The sequence below is a fragment of the Grampus griseus genome, assembly GCF_964374135.1.
Source record: "Grampus griseus genome assembly, chromosome: 8".
Lineage (NCBI taxonomy): Eukaryota > Metazoa > Chordata > Mammalia > Artiodactyla > Delphinidae > Grampus > Grampus griseus.
Window position 1 is genome coordinate 105,601,300 of NC_139002.1, and position 20,644 is coordinate 105,621,943.

The window sequence follows — 20,644 nt, forward strand, 5'->3', positions numbered from 1 at the left end:
TTCTCCTTGCTGCCCCAAAAGCTTGGGCCACTGGTCAAGAGATCACCCCTGGAGTAACCTGGGGCAGGTCAAAGCACCCTTCCAAGAGCTGCAGTCTCCTCACCTGGGAGATACACACCTGAACCCCTTGACCTACAGGGTCTTGGGCCCGTGGGCCTGTCACCTCGGGAAGGAGCACAGAGGACCATCTGCCGCTTCCTGCGTGCTTCGCCCCAGGACCTTTGCACTGGTCACCCCTCTGCCAGGATGCCCTCCATCCGGCCCTCTCTCGCTGCCCCCTTCAAGTCTTTGCCCAGGTGTCACTTTCTCAGCGAGGCCACCCTGACCATCTTACGTGAAACGGCAGACCCCACTCCCCAATCCTTTACCCTGCTCTGTTTTGCAAACCGCAGCATCGATGTTGTGAGGCATAACTGACATCGCCTTACCCATCATGTGGGTCGCCTGTTGTCTTTTCCCCCCACGTCGTACAGGACACGAGGGTGGGTTCTGGGATCGGTTGTGTGTCCCAGCCAGGCTGGCATGTGCTACACGACACCCCGCTGCCTGCCCACTGGCTGGCTCTGTCGCGGTCTCAGCCCAGTGCATCACTCCTCAGGATAGCCTGTCCTGACGTCAGCCCCTCAGCTGGCCACTCTAATCCTGCCCGCCTCCCCAGCCTCCCTCCTCCCGTGGGGAAGGAGGGGTCCCAGGCGGCCACATCTCCCAGATGAGCCAGGGTACCCGTGGCCCCTGGTAGGCTTGAGGCCGCATCAGCCGGGGCTCCCCAAGCCCTAGGAGGGGCACTGGGAGGGTAGGTGTCAGCTGGGGGGGGGCAGCCCCCCACAAGAGGCCCCCATCGCCATGGGTCCCCAGGGTAACCGGAGAGTGAAGTGGGTGCCTCTTCAAACTTAGGACTTGAGTGTGTGGTGGTTTCTAGATGTCTTTGAAGCAGGAGTGGCTTCTCCTGGAGAGAGCCTGCCCGCCCTGGCCCTCCTAGGAGTCTCAGTTTGGGAAAAGCGCAGGAAATTGAAATCCACCCCCCATCACCTGTGGCCTTTGAAGGGTGCACCTGAACTGCCCAGAGTGTAAACTGCGGGGAAAATGTGGTCTTTCCAGTTTGGGGAGAAAGAGCAGAGCAGAGTTAGGATTTTTTGTGCGGGGGCAGCTTCCAGGGCTCCCCGCCTCCTGATTCTCCCCCAGCCCAGGCTCCCTGGCCTCTGGGACTTCGGCTGCGGGGAAGGGTTAACTTACTGGGTGTCTGGCCAACAGCTGGGACTGGCGACTCGCCCCGTGGGTACCTCCTTCCAAAGCGCTTCCCCTGGGGGCCGGAACGCCTCTGATTGGAGACTGCTGTCTGCGGGGCCATCCATCTGTTGATGCTGATGCCGGGTGAGTTTCGTCCCTCACCTGTGGCCACCAACTCCCAATGGAATACCTGTGGCAGCGGGGAGCTTGCCTCCTCCTGAGATGGTCCCTTGCACTGTCGTCCAGAGGTGCTAGTTTAGAGAAGAGTGAAGCCAGCGTCCTCCCTGCTGGCCTTCGCGAGGGGTTCTCAGGCGGGAGCTGGGTCCATCCTGGTGGGGGAATGTCACGGGGCTTTGGTGTGCGCGCCTGTGTCTGCTTCTGGTGAGAGGGTCAGCTTATCAGAGGGCTCTGTGACCCCCGAGGTTAGGAACCACCCGGGCCGGTCCTGCCTTTGCCGGATGAGAGGGGAGGAATCTCAGGAGGCCGGGCACGGTGAACCTCGCAGGCGGGGTGGGATTACTGGTCGTCTGTGCTCCAGTGGCCGGCAGGGCCCTGGTGACGATGAATGGGCAGGTGCTCTGGGGGCACCCGTCACCCTGCATGTGCTGCGGGGTGTCTGCAGCAGCTTTTCTGCCTCGGTCCACGGGCCTCCAGATCCCACACGACTCTTCCTGCGAAGGCCCTCTGCCTCTGGTCTGTACGATTCTTCCTCCTCTGAAGGTCTGGACCCTCCCTCATCTTGGGTATCACCCCCTTGCCCACCGTCCTCCGACCGGCTGGCCTCTGACCCTCGGAAGGCACCCGACTGCCGGCAGCGCCTCCGGTGGTGTGTGTCACTGCCACTCTGCTCTGTGGAACCTCTGGCTGACAGTGGGGACCCAGACCCTTCTGGGCACCCCGCCCTTTCCCTTCTCACCTCTCACAGAGCAGAGGTGACTCACTGTCTTGAAATTAGGATGCTAGGATGCTAGTGGGGTGGGTGAAATGTATTTATAGAGCAGCTGCTGTGTGCTGGCCCTGGGCAGGGCAGGGCATTCTTAGACGGGCAGACAAGCCGTCCTGGAGTGCAGGGTCCACTGGGACCCTCAGCATATTGTAGCAGCTGGGAAAACAGGGAAACTTCCATTTTTAATTAAAAAAACCTTTTTACTGAAGTGCGTATACACAGAAAAGTGATGCCTTTTTACAAACTAGATACACCTGTGCAGCGAGCACACGATGCCTGTTCCGGAGTGTGGCACCTGGTGTGCTGTTGAACTTGGTTCCTCTCGAAGCCTTGTCTTACCCTTCTGTAAAATGGGTGAACTGTCACCCACAGCCCAGGCCTGTGTGCCGAGAGCCCAGGGGGCCCAGAGAGGAGCCTGCCCAACTCTGTGTGCCGTGAGTGACCTTCAAAGAGCCGTCAGCCTGTGAGGATGCTCACTCTTTATCACCTGTCTGTACCTGCCTGGGGCAGGGAGGGGTGAGATTAGGGACAGAAGTTCTTTGGTGGCCATCTCCTCCTCGCAAGAGGTCAGGATGCCCAGCTCGGATGTAGTTGTTACACCCCTGTGTTTGATCTTTGCCGTGTCCCTGCTGCCACAAAGAACTGTAGACGTGACATAATGATGGTGGTGGTGGGAGGGGTGGAGCCCCGGAGACGGTCCTGACCTCGAACCCTCCGCGCGTCCTCCTACCCTGCAGAGGAGGGGCCTGGGTGGGACACACGGTGATTTCAGGAACTGCAGCGCCGTCTGCTGCGTTGAAAGAGCCTCTGCATGGGTGGCTGGGCCCGCCCAGGTGCCTTCCCGGCAGTGGCTGGGGATGGAAGGAAGGAACCGGGAGCCTCGGGCACGGGCCGGGCGGGGTCCAGGCACCTAGCCCCCCGTCCTGGTCTGTGCGGCCTGCGGCTCAGCCTGCGGTCCTCACGGTTTGCTTCTACCCCCACAGCCTCGCCGCTCCTCCTGTTTGCCAACCGCCGGGACGTACGGCTGGTGGACGCCGGCGGAGTCAAGTTGGAGTCCACCATTGTGGTCAGCGGCCTGGAGGATGCGGCCGCGGTGGATTTCCAGTTCTCCAAGGGAGCCGTGTACTGGACGGACGTGAGCGAGGAGGCCATCAAGCAGACCTACCTGAACCAGACGGGGGCTGCCGTGCAGAACGTGGTCATCTCCGGCCTGGTGTCGCCCGACGGCCTGGCCTGCGACTGGGTCGGCAAGAAGCTGTACTGGACGGACTCGGAGACCAATCGCATCGAGGTGGCCAATCTCAATGGGACGTCCCGGAAGGTCCTCTTCTGGCAGGACCTGGACCAGCCGCGGGCCATCGCCTTGGACCCCGCTCACGGGTAAACCCAGTGCCTCTGCTCCCTGGTGCGAGTGGGTGGGGTCGTGATTTCTCTCTTGAACTTACTTGAGCCCACGTACCTTTTTTAGAGAAAATGCGGCAGTCTTAAATGGGTTCGCTTTCAGAATTTGTTGTTGTTGAGAACCATTTCCCCGTGATACCCTGTGTTGTGGGTTTTTTTAAACTCGCTGCCTCTGCTTGGCCGTGGATTCGAATCACTAAACGTCCCAGATGTGTGTGTGACGGTGTCCGAGGAGGTGCGAGCGCTCTGACAGGTAGAACTCACACCTTTCACTTCCTTTATGACTGCATCAGCTGAAAACGGGGGGAAAAAGTGAAACTCCTTGTCCAGAAGGGGAACTTGCTGCAGATGGTTTCTCTGGTGTCTTCTGGAAGCCCTCTGCTTCCCCCTGCCTCCCAGTCTGGCTGAGCTCACGTGACCTACGAAGGCTCAGGGCCCAGCCATGAGTTCCAGGTGGGGTTTTGTGAGTGGCGGCAAAGCTAAGAACATGTGCAGAGTTGAAGGCTGGGATGGAGAGATTGTGGGGAGATGACCGAGCTGCCCAGCCAGGCCAGGCTCATTGCAGACTTTCGTGAACGGTAGCTGTTCGTTCGGTCATCCCTCGGCCCTCTATTCCCTCTTCCTGCCGCCTGGGAAGGACACACTCTTAGCCAGGCTGCATCAAGCTAGGCACCTGCCTCCTGGCCGTGCTCGACCCACTGCTGGGTCTGCCCACTCCTCTGCTGTTCATGTGTCAGAAACGGCTGTTGGGCATCTGGAACAGAAACACCGTAGGACTCTGGGTTCTGGTCCTGATGCCCCTGACTTGCTGTTGCCCCTGGCAGTGCCCTCCCCTGCCCTGGAGGGGTGGTGACACTGGCCGCACTGCCTGCAGCCCAGGCTGGAAGGACCTCTCAGCCCACCCTGGGGTGGGTGGAATGAGGTTTGGGAGGCAGAGGCCTGTCCTGCCAGTGCAGGTGCGTGGGTAGCTAGGGGAGCACCCTGGGTGAGGGGGCGCTTTGGTGGCCAAGTAAACCTCCTTACGGGGGCCTTCTCGGCGTGTTGACTGAGAAGGCACACTAGACTGGCTTCTGATGTCGGAATAGCTGGAGCCTTCTGGAGCTGCTGGTTTAAAAGCTGAGTGTTTGTGTGTGTGTGTGAGCTCCATTGGGAGGTGCTTAGTACTTAGTTGGGAAGTGCTCAGTTGGGAGGTGCTTGGTACTTGGTTGGGAAGTGCTCGGTTGGGAGGTGCTTGGTGCTTGGTTGGGAAGTGCTCAGTTGGGAGGTGTTTGGTACTTGGTTGGGAAGTGCTCAGTTGGGAGGTGCTTAGTACTTAGTTGGGAAGTGCTCAGTTGGGAGGTGCTTGGTACTTGGTTGGGAAGTGCTCAGTTGGGAGGTGCTTGGTACTTGGTTGGGAAGTGCTCAGTGAGGAGGTGCTTGGTACTTGGTTGGGAGCAGTCGTCTTCATGCTCACACCTAGTCTGGCTTTGCCTGTAGCATCCCTAGGAGTTGGTCCATCTCTGGCCCTGTCTTTTCTTACTAAATGTTTGAAATCTTTTCTGATCTTGCCTCTGAATTCTTCCCCCAGATCCTGCTGGGATCACACCCCTGCCCCTGAGGTAGAGTTGACTTTGGTGTTGATGCCCTGGGCAGGATATCTGAGGCCCCAGCCTCTCCCCCACATCTCCCGCCGCCCCAGTGATGTGTCTGATGCGTGACGGAGCGAAGTGGTGGTGCTAAGTGTCCCACTCACCAGATTGAATGGCGGTGAGAACGCTGGACTCTGGTCCCAGCTTCGTCTGTGGTGTGATCGAGGTTAGCAGTGTCCGCTCCATCCCCTTAGACACCGTTGCCCAGGAGGGAAGGACTCCAGGCCAGTGCATAGGCACCATGGGCAGCGCCCCACTCTGCCGAACACTGGCCTGGCGGTGGTCCTTGCCATGAGTTCAGACTGAGTCCTGAGAGCGGGGACAGGGGGCTTCATTCTCTGTCCTGGCCACACACTCGTGTCTGCAGGGAGCATCACTGCCTCCTCCTGGCCCTGTTGGAACCTCTGTTGTCTCCGTGTGTCTGTCCTCTCGTGATGCAGCCTTTCTGCCTCACAGCTAGGGTCCCTCCTTAGATGAGGAGATACTGCCCCTGCTACGTCATCAGGAAGGAAGGTTCTCAGTCTGAACGTCAACCTCAGGGTGCACGTGACCAAGAGCCCCATAGCCAGGAGGACCACAGACCCCAGGGCCTGGACTTGGTCAGGTTCAGCAGCACAGGTGGCAAAGGGCAGGTGTCCCGGCGAGGCTGGGGAGGCACCTCCGCTCCCAGCACCAGGTGCCCACTTGGGCAGCAGAGCGGGCTCCAGGGAGGACTCTCTGGCCCTGAGGACCTGGGGCCGGGAAGACATCAGCCCAGTGCTGTGGGGTGGCCCGGGCCTGTCCCAGCCCATGAGGGGCTGCAGTGGCTCCTGGGTCTCGAGTTAAAGCCGGGCTGAAACCCAACCCCCTCTTTAAGATGCAAAATGGCCCTTCCCTAAAATAACACACAACCACAACCGCAGCCAGCCTCTGCCCTCTGCGCGCTGAGACCAGGCTGCAGGGCTTTGCTTCAGGAGTTGATTTTCCTCCGTGGAGCTAGGCTGGGCCTGTGGCAGCGTTGAAGGCTCTGCACGAGCACATCCACGCCAGCTGGGCTCTGGGAACAGGGTGGCTCGCAAATTCCCCATTTAAGGAAACCAGCCGGGCCTCTGTTATGAAACCCGGGGGAAGGAATGTGAATTATGCTCCTCGCGGAGGTCCTGAGCCTGCACATTTTCCGGCCTTTCCCGTTGGCCACCAAGGAGCGTTCAGGAGCATGTGAGTGGATGGCTCTGAGACTGATTCTCCTGACACCTTCTGGGCAGCCGGCGGGAGGGCTGGGCTCTTTCCAGGCTGCTGGGGGTGGGAAAAGCACAGGGAGAGAAAGGTGCCTGCACCAGGCCGGCGGGAGCCTTTGCTGAGAGCCTCGGGTGCCCGGAGAAGTTCGCCACCACCCCAGGCTGGGGGGTGGGTCAGACAGCGGCCAGGCTCTGACCTCAACCGGAGAACCGTGTTGTGCTCCCAGAGCTTGTGACCTGGGGCAGCGCAGCCTTCCGGAGCCTCGGTTTTCTCACCTGTCCAATGGGAATAGTCCCTGCGTCACTTCTTCAGTGGAGAGCAGAGTGGAGAGCTTGTTGGAGAGGTGTTCCAAGTTCCCTGTCCCCATGGGGGCTGGAGAGCAGGGGAGCTTGGTGACGATGGCCGGGTGTGGTTGGCCCCTCGCCGCACGTGAAGCCCCCAGGAGCTCATTATCATCATCTGTCATCACCCGTCTAGCAGGTGGCGACAGTGCCAGCTCCGAAGTGACACCCCTCTGGGAAGGCCCCACGGCCCCGTGGACGGGGGTGGCCTTCGGAGCTCCCATCTCGGGGGAGTGGCAGCTTGTGTGCGTGTCATTTTCTCTCTCCTGCTGGACAGAGACCCCCACCAAAGGGCAAGGCTGGGCCTGTTCTCCCCACGTCCCTGATGACTTTGCTGGTCCCTGGTGGACGGCAGCTCAGGCTTTGCTGAAAGGCATGAAGTTTTACCTCTGAAGCTGTGGAGGCTGAGAGCGGGAGTGGAGAGGGAGTGCGGGGAGGGGACTTGATCCGTAAGAGAAGCAGCTCGAAGGGAAGCAAGCCTGTGGGCCCAAGCAACTAGGGCGTCTGAGAAGTGGCCTGTTTTCGCTCCCACTGTGTCCCACGGCCCCGCCTCTCCCCATCCGGGCTTGCGCTGTCTTCCCTGGCAGACCCTCCCACGAGGGCACAGGTGGCTCCCAGGAGCCCCCTGCCCTCCCCTTGCAGGCCGACTCCCATCTGCCTGTCTCTAAGCGGCCACTAAGGCTGAGGGTAATGGGGTTTGTTGATTGCTCAGGACTGACCTGTGCCCACTCCAGGAGGGGGTGTGGGAGCAGACACACCACCTGGAGAGGTTCATGAACCTCGAGTGGAGGCGGGGCTCCTCCAAGGGAAATCCAGGCACTGTCCCCCTTCTCTGCGGAGAGACACCGGTGGACAAAGTAAAGTGAAACAGGTCTGCCACCCCTTGTGCCCCATGGCTTGTCCACAGCCGACTGGGCCAGAAACCCAAGGGACTCATGTCCTCAAGGCTGGTGCGGTTCCCTCTGCTCTCCACTGAAGAGCCATGCTGGGAGGGCGCCCCGCCTGGACATCTGGGCACTGGTGGGGTTTGAACCCATCAGCCCAGATGCCTGCCTATTATCTCTGCTCATGTGAAGGGACATCAAATAAGGAAGCCTCTAAGGAGGCGGTGGTTTCTGGCTGGAAACTCTAAGAACATGGTTCAGCAGAGCTGACTCACCCACAACCCACCCAGGAATAACTGGTATGTTTCAGTGAATACCTCACCTACGCATTGTTGTTTTTAACAGACTTCTTTTTTTTTTTTTTTTTGTGGTACACGGGCCTCTCACCGTTGTGGCCTCCCCCGTTGCGGAGCACAGGCTCCGGACGTGCAGGCCCAGCGTCCGTGGCTCACGGGCCCAGCCGCTCCGCGGCATGTGGGATCTTCCCGGACCGGGGCACGAACCCGCGTCCCCTGCATCGGCAGGCGGACTCTCAACCACTGCGCCACCAGGGAAGCCCCAGACTTCATTTTTTTAAAGCAGTTTTAGGCTCACAGATAAATTGAGGGCAAGGTACAGAGAGTTCCTGTATACCCACGTACATTTAACCTTTGTCTTTTGACAAAGATTTAATGTCACGTATCCATGGTTGTATTATCCTACAGAATCGTTTTGCTGCCCTGCAGATCCTCTGTGCTCCGTCAGTGCATATCCCTCCCCAGTCCCTGGCAGCCCCTGATCTTTTTCTGTCTCCATAGTTTCACCTTCAACAGTGTTGTATGCGGGAACCATAGAATGTATAGCCTTTTCACGTTGGCTTCTTTCACTTAGTAACATGCATTTAATGTTCCTCCGTGTCTTTTCATGGCTTAATAGCTCATTTCTTCTTAGCACTGAATAATATTCCATTTTACATATTTTAATTGCCTTTTAGAAGTTCATTTACAGCGTTTTCATAGTAGCAAAAATTCAGAAGCAACGCAAACGTTCAAAGTGGTTTCACTTAAATAATTTACCGTACTCTATAGCCATTAAAAGAACAAGGAGGGTTTCGACTAGTAAGAAGAGGATACCTAGAATATGTTGCTAAATGAGAACAAGTGGAAACAAGTATATTTGATTATCCAACTTTGATTAAAAATTAATATATTACACGGAATTCCCTGGTGGTCCAGTGGTTAGGATTCTGCGCTTTCACTGCCGAGGGCCTAGGTTCAATCCTTGGCTGGGGAACTAATAAGATTCTGCAAGCAGTGCAGCCAAAAAAAAAGAAAAAATTAATATATTACTGACTGCTTGGAAAGCAAATCGGGAGTAATGATACCCTCGGCCCGGAACATTGGGCGAGATTTCAGGGCAAATTCACTGTCTCTGTTTCATATGCTTGCATTCATATAGACAGAAATCAAAAACGAAACAAACACGAGCTTTTCTCATCGTGCTTCTGTCCTCCTTGTTAGGTACATGTACTGGACAGACTGGGGAGAGATACCCCGGATCGAACGGGCAGGGATGGATGGCAGCACCCGGAAGGTTATTGTGGACTCGGACATTTACTGGCCCAACGGGCTGACCATCGACCTGGAGGAGCAGAAGCTGTACTGGGCGGACGCCAAGCTCAGCTTCATCCACCGCGCCAACCTGGACGGCTCCTTCCGGTAAGTTCCGCCTGGCTCTGGGCCCCCACCTTCCCCACGGGGCCCTGGCCAGTCCCAGCTGGGCGTTGGCTGATCCTTCCCAACTCAGGCCAGTGGTCTCAGACCTGAAACCCTGGGGGCCTGAGGCCTGCAGGCCTTTTCAGAGCTGAGGTCCATAACAGTGCACACACCATGTCTGACATCCCACCCAAGCAGGGTCTGGGGTGGCATCTGCATCTATTTTATAGCAAAATGTAGAATGCTCATTCTCAGTGGGATCGCAAAGGCCAAAGAGCCCTACATCCAAAGCAGTTTCATGGCTCCTCAGGGTGTGAGCATCAAATTAACGTAGGATCTAGCAATTCTGCTCCTAGGTTTATGCCCCCAAAGAATTGAAAATTGGTATCGAAGTAAATACTTGTACACGAATATCCATCGCAGGAGCGTCCACAATAGCTAAAAGGTAGAAATGTCCACCAGCAGATGAGCGACGGATGGATAAGCAAGATTGTGGCATATCTGTGCCATGGAGCGGTGCTCAGCCATAGCAAGGAATGAGGCACGGGTGGATGCCACACCACGGATGGGCCTTGAAAACATGCTGCTAAGTGAAAGAAGCCGGACACCAAAGGCCACATATCGTGTGACTTCATGGATGTGAAAAGTCCAGAACAGGCGAATCCTTAGGGACAGAGGGCAGACGGCTGTTTCCAGGGGCTGCGGGGGGAGGGGAGACGAGGAGTACCTGCTTGGTACATTCAGGGTTTTCCTGTGGGGGTGGAAATGTTTGGGAAACAGCTGGTGGTGATGGCTGCACATGGTGAATGTGCTATGCAGCCCTGAATTAGTCACTTTGAAATGGTTGATTTGGTGATATGTGAATTTCACCTCAAGACATTTTTTGTATGTTTGGTTTTCTTTTCTTTTAAATTTATTTATTTAATTAATTTATTTTTGGCTGCGTTGGGTCTTTGTTGCTGCGCACGGGCTTTCTCTAGCTGTGGTGAGTGGGGGCTGCTCTTCGTTGAGGTGCGCGGGCTTCTCATTGCAGTGACTTCTCGTTGCAGAGCACGGGCTCTAGGCACATGGGCTTCAGTAGTTGTGGCAGGTGGGCTCAGCAGTTGTGGCTCACGGGCTCTAGAGCGTGGGCTCAGTAGTTGTGGCGCACGGGCTTAGTTGCTCCGCGGCATGTGGGATCTTCCCGGACCAGGGCTCGAGCCCGTGTCCCCTGCATTGGCAGGAGGATTCTCAACCACTGCATCACCAGGGAGGTCCTGTTTTTGGTTTTTGATTGCGATATAATTGGCACATAACATTGTATTCATTTTAGGTGTATGATGTCGTGATTTGTTGTGATTTGTTATATGTGTATGTTGCAAAATGATGACCGCAATAAGTTTAGTTAACATCCATCACTATAGAGAGTTACATTTTTTTCTCCTTGTGATGAGAACTTTTAAGATCCACTCTCTTGGCAGCTTTTAAGTATACAGTACAATATTGTTAACTGTAGTCCCCGTGCTGTATGTTACATCCCCAGGACTTACTCATCTTATAACTGTAAATTGGCACCTTTTGATCCCCTGTACCCATTTCACCCACCCCCCTCCCCTGGAAGCAGGGGTTCTCTGTATCTCTGAGTTCTGTTCTCTGTATCTCTGAGTCTGGGTTTTAATTTTTTTTTTTTTTTTTTTGCGGTATGCGGGCCTCTCACTGTTGCGGCCTCTCCTGTTGCAGAGCACAGGCTCCGGACGCGCAGGCTCAGCGGCCATGGCTCACGGGTCCAGCCGCTCCACGGCATGTGGGATCTTCCCGGACCGGGCACGAACCCGCGTCCCCTGCATCGGCAGGCGGACTCTCAACCACTGTGCCACCAGGGAAGCCCTAATATTTTTTATTGAGTTATAATTAACATACAATATTATATTAGTTTCAGGTGTAAAACATAGTGATTCAATTATGAAATGGTCACAATGAGAACAGTTAACCACCCATCACCAAGCAAAGTTATTATAGTATTATTGGCTGTATTTCCTATGTGTACGTTACATACTTCCCCATGACTTATTTTTTTTTTAAGATTTGATTTTTTAAAAAAATTTATTTATTTTTGGCTGCATTGGGTCTTCATTGCTGCGTGCAGGCTTTCTCTAGTTGCGGTGAGCGGGGGGCTACTCTTCGTTGCGGTGCACGGGCTTCTCATTGTGGTGGCTTCTCTTGTTGTGGAGCATGGGCTCTAGGCGTGCGGGCTTCAGTAGTTGTGGCACATGGGCTCAGTAGTTGTGGCTCATGGGCTCTAGAGCGCAGGCTCAGTAGTTGTGGTGCATGGGCTTAGTTGCTCCACGGCATATGGGATCTTCCCAGACCAGGGCTCGAACCCACGTCCCCTGCATTGGCAGGTGGATTCTTAACTACTGAGCCACCAGGGAAGTCCCCCATGACTTATTTATCTTGTAGCTGGAAGTTTGTACCTCTGATCTCCTTCATCTGTTTCATCTGTTCCCCTACCCGCCCCCTTTGGCAAACACCTGTTGGTTCTCTGTATCTATGAATCTGTTTCTCTTTTGTTTTTTAGATTTCACATATAAGTGAAATCATACGGTATTTGTTTTTCTCTGTCTGACCTTTTTCACTTAGCATAATACTCTCCAGGTCCATTCATGTTGCCACAAACGACAAGATTTCATTCTTTGTTATGGCTGAGTAGTGTTCCATTGTGTGTGTGTGTGTGTGTGTGTGTGTGTGTGTGTGTGTGTGTACACACAGACACACACACACACACACAGAGACACACCATCTTTTTTTTATCCATTCAGTTTATCTCTCGACAGACACTTAGGTTACTTCCATATCTTGGCCATTGTAAATAATGCTGCAGTGAACACAGGGGTACATATATCTTTTCAAATTTGTGTTTTCATTTTCTTTGGGAAAATACCCAGATGTGGGATTTCTGGATCATATGGTGGTTCTATTTTTAGTTTTTTATGGAACCTCCGTGCTGTTCTCCATAGTGCCTGCACCAATTTACATTCCCACAAACAGTGCACGAGGGTTCCCTTTTCTCCACATCGCTGCCAACATTTATCGTTTCTTGTCTTTTTGGTAATAGCTATTCTGTTCTTCCTCTTCTATTTTTTGGAATAATTTGAGAAGGATAGGTATTAACTCTTCTTTAAATGTTTGTTAGAATTCACCTATGAAGCCATCTGGACCTGGACTTCTGTTTTGGGGAAGTTTTTTGATTCCTGATTCAATTTCATTACTAATTATCGGTAACTATTCAGATTTTCTGGTTCTTCACGATTCAGCCTTGGAAGATTGTATGGTTCTAGGAATTTATCCATTTCGTCTAGGTTGTCTAATTTGTTGGTATATAGTTGTTCATAGTATTATCTTATGATCCTTTTTAGTCAATAAATCTTTTTAAAAAGTGACATGAAGGAAACAGGGAAGAGGCAATGTCAGGTCAGGCTGGGAAAGAGCGCGAGTGTATGATTTTTGGTTGTTCAGTGGTACCTTTTGAGTGTGACTCCCTCCTCAGTGCTGTACCAGGGACTGAGGACACGATGGTGACCACCCATCCACAGTGTCCACCTCAGGAAGCCTATAGTGGGGTGCGGGTCATTAAACCAGATAATCGCATACTACCAGCTGTGTGAATTACGATTCTATTATCGTCGTCCATAATCTCATTAAAAACAAGTTCTCGTTTGCTGGGTATCATAAATACACAGATGAGAATAGCTTTTTTTTTTTTTAACGCTGATACAAGTTTAATTTGCTTTGATAATATAAATTATTGACATCATAGGAATGAGCAAGTATCAGTAACTTTGGTCCGATTTGTGTTACGTTGTTAAAGCATCAGGCAGGACAGGTGTGCTTCTCATCAGCTTGTTGTCACCAGGTGTGGCGTCCTCCCTGCCACTTTTCTTCCTTCTTTCTTCTCTGTGGGGCACTTTGGCAATAGCCCCCCTTCTGGAAACGGGTTAGACAGGGAGCAGCTGGGTGTGCAGGGCCCCCCACGTCACTGTCAGGGGTGGCGGGAGGCTGGCTGGGTCTGGAAGGTGCCCTGCGCACCCTGGCAGAGGGTTCCTGGGATGCCCTGGCCTGGTCTCACGCTGCTCCATCACCGCTCCTGTTGTCCTGCGTGATGTCGATGGGTCAGCAGTGACAATGGAAGGCTTTCAAAATGGGGAGCACAGTGGGGACCCCCTGACGGCTCCTCCACCCGCCTCCCCCCCACCCACCCACAGGCAGAAGGTCGTGGAGGGCAGTCTGACGCACCCTTTTGCCCTGACGCTCTCTGGAGACACTCTGTACTGGACAGACTGGCAGACCCGCTCCATCCACGCCTGTAACAAGAGGACTGGAGACAAGAGGAAGGAGATCCTTAGCGCTCTCTACTCGCCCATGGATATCCAAGTGCTCAGCCCAGAGCGGCAGCCTTACTGTAAGTCGGGGCCAGGCTGGGGGTGGGGCAGGCTGGGAGAGGCCCCTCTGCAGAGCTGGTGTCGGGGTGGCTTCAGGCAGGGTCATGCCCCAGTGGTCCTCGGGGGTGGCAGAGGGATTCCCAAGGAAGGTTGCCCTGTTTTCAAGGCCCAGTGGAAGTTACGTGTTTATTCATGAAAAATCTGCTCCAAGTCAGAGTTCTCAGCCTGGGGTCCCCGTGGGGTCGTGGCAGGGGTCCCTGATGGTGAAAAGCTCCTGTGACAGGCAGCCAGCAAGCAGGGCCAGGGCCTCGGGCTCGCCCCCTCCCACGAGGACCACCACCTGTTCTTACGGGACCCCACTGGTTCCCATGGGGACCACGGAGCAGGGCGGATTCTGGCCACGGTGCTGTTGAAGGTTCCAACTTTGTACTTAAGAGTGGGCTCCCAGGGGTGGGGCTCTCTGGAGTGGTTTTCTGGGGAGAGCATCGTGGTCCTTACACGCAGGTGGGTTTAATGCTTTACCTTTCATGGGTACCACCCTCCACCCTGTCCTGGGCAGAGTGAGATGCCAGGAGTATTTGTCAGTTCATTTGCACGCTGGTTGTGCAAGGGCTTGGGAGAATGAAAAGCACTGTCATCAGCTACCAGAGGCTCGGCCCAGTGGCCATGTGTGGCCACCAAGCTTCTGTGCAGAGCCCATGGGGTCCAGGCATGTCACAGAGACAGGCCTCTGCTCCAGGACCCCCCCGACCCAGGGCCTCCCCTTACCACGCAGGCAGGTCCTGGGATCCTGCCAGGGAGGGCTGGGGACAGTCTCCGCAGAGGAGGTGTCCTTTGAGGGGCCCTTAGGAAGATGGGGTTTCTTGTGGTAGGAGATCGGGAAGAGGGGGCAGGGCGGGGAGGATGGGCACACTGGGAGTGGGGGGCGTGGGTGTCTAGGGCCCATCCGGAACCTTCTCCCGCCTGCCCTGTCTCCCCAGACCACACGCAATGTGAGGAGAACAACGGCGGCTGCTCCCACCTGTGCCTGCTGTCCCCGAGGGAGCCCTTCTACGCGTGCGCCTGCCCCACTGGTGTGCAGCTTCAGGACAACGGCCAGACGTGCAAGGCAGGTGAGCCAGGGAGCGGCTGGCGGGAGGGGCAGCCACCAGCCTGGGTGCCCCACGATCTGCTTTCCTTGGGGAGGGGTTCACGCGGCCCGGGCTCTGAGCGCTGACAGCCGAACAGCCGGGATTCAGGTCAGATCTGGGCTCTGCTGCCTGATGGGCGAACGACCTTGGAACTCAGGTTCCCATCTGTAAGACGAGGTTGTGCCAGATGGGCAGAGACCCCAAGTAACAAGCGCACTGCCGGCATGCGCAATCGCACCCTAAAAGCTGGCTGTCTTTGGCTATTAAATCAAAACTGTGTTTATTGTAACGAGAGCAATGGTGTTAGAGAGTGTGCGAAAGGAGGTTCCCAGCAGACACATCCTCCTCTCCTCCCGCCCCTTCCAAGTGCTCCCACCGCTGTAGTACCTCGGGCCCTCCTGGGAGCTCATGTCTTTGCTTTTCTGCTTTTTCATGAGCGTTGATATGGAATTTATAATTCATTTTTTTAAAAAATATTTATTTTTGGCTTTGTTGGGTCTTAGTTGTGGCACGTGGGATCTTTGTTGTGGCACGTGGGATCTTTCGTTGTGGCGCGCGGGCTTCACTTTAGTTGAGGCCTGCGGGCTCCAGGGCACATGGGCTCTGTAGTTGCAACGCGTGGGCTTAGTTGCCCCGCGGCATGTGGGATCTTAGTTCCCCGACCAGCGATCGAACCTGCGTCCCCTGCATTGGAAGGTGGATTCTTAACCACTGGACCACCAGGGAAGTCCCTGTAATTCATTTTTATCCTTGCATCCCATTCACATGGACTCTGTGCTGTAATAACCCTACCCCCTACCCCCATACCCCGGCATGCCGTGGAAACTTAGGTTGTGGACACATCCTTAACGGGAGCTTTCTTTGGATGCACCAAGTTCAGTTGATCTCCTGCCCCCCCACGCAGGTGATTCTCTTTGCTGTAGGTATTTTTGCACCTCTTGATTCTCCCCTTTGGTTTTCGGGCACTTGCTGCTTCAAAGACTTGTGCTGTTTTTAAAGAAGTGCCGCCCTTCTCCATCGCACTGCCTGGGGGCCTTTACTGCCAGGTGTGGGCCTCAGGATGTGCTCTCCCAGAAATGAGACGCATCCAGGATACAGCCTGTCCCTGGGGACATCCAGGGCCCAGCCCAGCCCAGCAGGGGGGGCCTGCCTACCTGAGATGGACGGCCAGAGAAGGTCCTTCCCAGGAGGCACCATTTAAGTTGAGGCTTAGAGGATTAGGAGGGAGAAGGAACAGTGAGAAGGAAGAGCCTGTGGGCTGCTCTGAGGCAGGAAGCAGTTGGTATCAGGACTGACCTCACAGGTGTCTGATCTGTGCAGTCACACGGGGCCTCGAGTTCAGAAGGGCCCCGTGCTTGGTTTCGCACTCTGTTGTTGACTTGAAATGCTTAATAATTGTTGCACAAGGGGCTCTGCATTTTCATTTTGCAGTGGTTCTTGCATGATATGGGGCCAGTTCTGCTTTGAGAAACTAAGGGAAATCTGGAGATGGTCTAAACATTTCCATGTATCTAACTCTGCTGTTTTGTCCACGTGTGTCTATACATTTCACTTGACATTATTGCAGGAGCATTTGCAATGACAAGAGGTATATATGCTTCAAAAACCTGCGTTTTAGTGCCTGAAGAATGTTTTATCAAGCGGGCATACCTTTGAACCATGTTTCCCTTGTCGGACATTTCTGTTCTGTTTGTGTTTTTGCAATTTCCGAGTCCTGCTGCCGTGAGAGTGCTGGCTTGGGGCTTGGCCCTGGAGCTAGAAGGATCTGGATCTGGCGTCTGTTGCTGCCATCGATGGGTGCTGTCTGCCCGAACCCTGTGTTGGATCGATTGGTGATGTCTTCTCTGGGAGAGGGAGGGGAATGCAGGCATGGTTGCCATCTCTGCCCACTCCGGGTGTCTGGAGCCAGGCTGCATGTGGACATTTGGGGAAGGAATAGGGATGGACACAACCCCCCAGAAAGGTGGGTCATGCAGTAGTGCCTGCCCCGACGGGGGACCTTGTGCAGCCGCTTCTGTTAAGGGGCCCAGGAGTGGGGTGTGGGCAAAAATGAGGTGTGAACCCTCGTAGAAGCCCAGAGTCATGGTCCAGTGAAGTTGCACAGCTGGAGAAGCCTGGAGTTCCAGAAGCAACTTGCCCAGGCTACCCTGGGGTACAGAGAGCTATTGGTCGTCTGGCGTGGATGGTGCCTGGTGCCTCCCTTCCTTATCTGTGAGATGAGGGTGGGTGCCACAGACCACCCCCTGCCAGGGAAGCTGTGGAGGACCCAGTGCATTAACAGGAGTTGAAAGTGCCTACAAGGTGCCCTGTGAGTAGTGGGTACACAGTATACAGCAGCCATGCCCCCCATTCACACCACTGGCAGCTCATCAGGCCCAAGGGGCTAGGTTTACCTCTATTGTCCAGGGGTCCTGCCACTCCTGGGGGAGGCCCCATTTCTTTTCCAACCAGAAGAGGCCGAGGCTGTAGGCTCCTTTCGGGTTCCCAGCATCCCAGTAGCTGGAGCCTCTGAGCTCTGGGGACCACTGCCCAGGGTTGAGCCCTTTGAGAGCATTTTGTTCCCTCTGCAGGCATTAACTGCGGGGCGAGGAGGCCTGGGGTGGAGGGCTTCCTGGAGGAGGGGCTGGAAGCTCTGCAGTGGGTGCTGATACCGACACCTATGGCGGGCGGGGGGTGGGGGTGGGTAGAAACTGGGGGATTAGCAGCAAAGCCTGTCCTTCCTGTCGGAAGCTGGTTCCCAGCCTCCTTCAGGAGGACGGCCAGCCCGCAGATTCCCCGGGATTCAGCTCTGCGGCCACCTTCCCTGGTCTTACCAGAACTGTTTTTGCGCCCCCCGAGCCGTGAAGCACACTTTTACAAATAACCCAGTTGGAGAATGCCAAGTGCGCGGAAGAAAAACGTTTTTGTTGTCATTCCGAGGGGCTCCTGCTTGGGTGGGGGTCTGCACAGAGGCAGGCGCGGGCTGTCTTTACACTGAGCCTGCGTCCTCCTGCTTTTGCTCCAGCTGCCCTGTCTAGGGTGTTAGGTCAGAAGGAGGGAGGAGCTCACAGAGGGACAGAAGCCATGGGACAGGAGCCTTGCTTTGCATGAGAATGTGACTGCTGGGGTCCTGGTTTTTATAAGACTGGTTCCCACCCCACTTGCTTCCCAGTAATGCACTGGTTGGTTCCGGGGGTCAATGGCGGCTCCTGTACCTTCTGCCCTGGACCTGTTTGAAGTTAAAGGGGTCCGGGGCAGCTGGGGTGGGAAAGGGTAAACAATTTTCTAAATGTTTTCGTTGAAGTCGAGAAGAAACCCACAAGCTTCTCAGAGCATTTCAAGGGTTTGACCCCAAGATGGCTTTCTGGAAATTCGAGGTGGTTCTCAAACACCTCTCCATATTCTTCAGCCGGGCATGAGTGAGAAAGGGGTCCTGTCCCCGAGGGCCTTTCTGTCTGTTTGGACGACAGAGCGAGTCAGAGACGGTTCTGTGAGCGAGGACCTAATGGGGCCTCGGGCCTCAGATGTCACAAAAAGTGACGGCTCCGTGGCAAACTGGGGGCTTTAGGACACGGGTCTCTCACCCTCCGGTTTCTATTCCTTGCCACAAAATATCATGTTAAAGGACAATGTTTGATTAAAAGGCCCAATCCTATCACCTGAGCGCGGTAGCCGCTTTCCTTTCCTCAGGCGGCCTTCTGAGCTGCCAGGCTCCTTCGGCGATGCAGTTCTGCATCCTGGTGGACATAAATTACACGTGGAATGTGGGTTTTGAGTGCTGACGACGTGCAGGGTATCAGATGCGAACGCTGCCTGGAGACGGTGGCTGGTAACACGAGGGTAATGGGAAGAAAATGAGACACTAAATCCTACTGAATGTCACCAGCAGAGCTCTGAGGACCTGGTGCAGACACCTCGCCGGCCGGAAGAGAGCGGTGCCCATGGAGGGCCGCCAGGGTCTTCTGAGGCCCGGTGTGTCCGGTGGGAGGATGGAATTCCGGGGCTGGCCGAGGAGGCCCTGGGATCACTTGGGGATCTCTTCTTGGCTTTGGAATTGGTGAGGTCCAGTGTGCTGGGGGTTGGTGGTGAAGAGCCCAGGCCACACAGTGGGGGCTCAGGAACTGGCCCTGGGCTAGAGGAAAGGCCTTCGGGAAAGACAGAAATGGACAAAGCCCGCACAGGTGTGACTTCCATCCAGAAGGGGCTGTGTCAGAGGCAACAGATATAACATGGCTTTGGTCTGCGGTTGAGAGCCTGCCAAAGATTTTTGGGGTGAAAAGGAAATTCCGTCTCAGGCAAACCCAGAATTGAAGAGTGATTTTCAATCACGTGATGGCTTTCTATGTCCAGTCTTCCTTTTACGATACCTTAACTCACGTCCAGGCTGTGTGATCTTGGGAAATTGACTCAGCCTCTCTGTGCTTCTGTCTCCTCAGATGTAAAAAGGGATGATCGTAGTACCCGATTCATGGGGTTGTTGAGAGGAAGGCCTGGATGCCCCACAAATATGAACTGTGCTTGAATTTGAACTTGAACTAGGAGCCAGGCAGGCAAGATGGCAGGAGAGCAGTTCTTCCCTGGACATTTGGAACCAGAAGTGGACGTGGAGGCCAGCTGGTGCCGAGAGGAGCTGGGAGGGGGCGTGGGGTTTGGGGAGCCCTCCTCACACAGCCGGTGAGGGCGCCGGGCACGTGGCTCTCCTTTCTGTGGGATGCAGGCCGGCGTCGGGCTGGAGGGTTTCTGGGTTGGGGGGGGCAGGGACCTGGCTGTGTTGGAATTGCTCGGCCCCTTATGTCACATCCAGGTTCCCCGGCCCCAGCAAATCAGTCTCCACGACAAGGGATAGGGCATGGGAGGTGGAGAGCTGCCTCTGCACTGGACACGAGCCCCAGGCAGCCGCTGGGCAGCGGGTCGGGCCACCCGCACAGCCGGAAACACCTCAGGATTTGAAGCCAGGGCGTGACTTGTGGATTCTTGGGGCTCTCATCCCAGGCGTCTGACCTTTTACGCTTCGTGGAGCTGAAGGTGAAGAAGTTTTTGTGACATGTGTGAATCCCATCTTTTCCTGATTTTGAGCAAATGAGAGCCAGCCCTGTGTAGGGGTCATTGCCTTCCCCAAGGAAGGAACTGAGATGGGGTGATGCTCGGACCCCAGAGAATGGGGGCCTGCGACATCCCAGGGACATGTAGGGGTCCCCCGAGAAGCAGAGGATGCAGTGGGGGCGGAATCGCTCGCTGCTGGACGCCGGCAGAGCGGGGAGTCCGTCAGCCCTCCGAGCTGCAGTTTCCTCGCCTGTGACCTGGGGAGATCAGAGGACCTCCCCCTGCTCCGGGTGCGGGGGTGGGGGGGGCGGAACACTCAGGATGGGAGACTCGGGACTCCCGGCCTTTGGCCTGAGGGGCGTCTCATGTCCCACGGCCCTGCGGGTTGGGTAACACCCACTGGCTCTGGGGTGCCGTGTCTCAGGTCCCCAGGGAGGGTCCTGTAGGTTCTGAGACTGGGAAGGATGTCACAGCAAGTGGCCCCTCCTCAGCTCTGGCTCTGCTGGGGGCTGGGTGAGACCTGGGGGGCCGAGTGACTCTTGTCCCCCAGGCGCGAGCGGGCCAGGAGCCCATCCTGGGCCAGGCCGTGCGCCCGCACGCCCTCCAGCCTGAAGCACGGGCCTCCCCGCACCCTCCCTCGCAGCTGCACAGACGGAGGTGCCCAGCTGGCTTTGGTTTTCCCCATGTTTTTCCAATTATGTGGAATGGGCTAAAAACGGCAGCAGCGGGGCCTTC

At 55.5% G+C, this 20,644-nt stretch overlaps 1 protein-coding gene across 1 annotated transcript in view; it reads left to right on the forward strand.

Moving 5' to 3' along the window:
• LRP5 (LDL receptor related protein 5) overlaps positions 1–20,644 on the forward strand; it is a gene marked incomplete at its 5' end in the record, with an annotated part of 108,644 nt that overhangs the window by 25,341 nt on the left and 62,659 nt on the right. The window contains 4 exons of the mRNA XM_082659760.1: positions 3,157–3,553; positions 9,145–9,342; positions 13,581–13,777; positions 14,738–14,869. Of these exons, the coding sequence (XP_082515886.1) occupies positions 3,157–3,553; positions 9,145–9,342; positions 13,581–13,777; positions 14,738–14,869 (924 nt within the window). The remainder of the gene's footprint in view (positions 1–3,156; positions 3,554–9,144; positions 9,343–13,580; positions 13,778–14,737; positions 14,870–20,644) is intronic.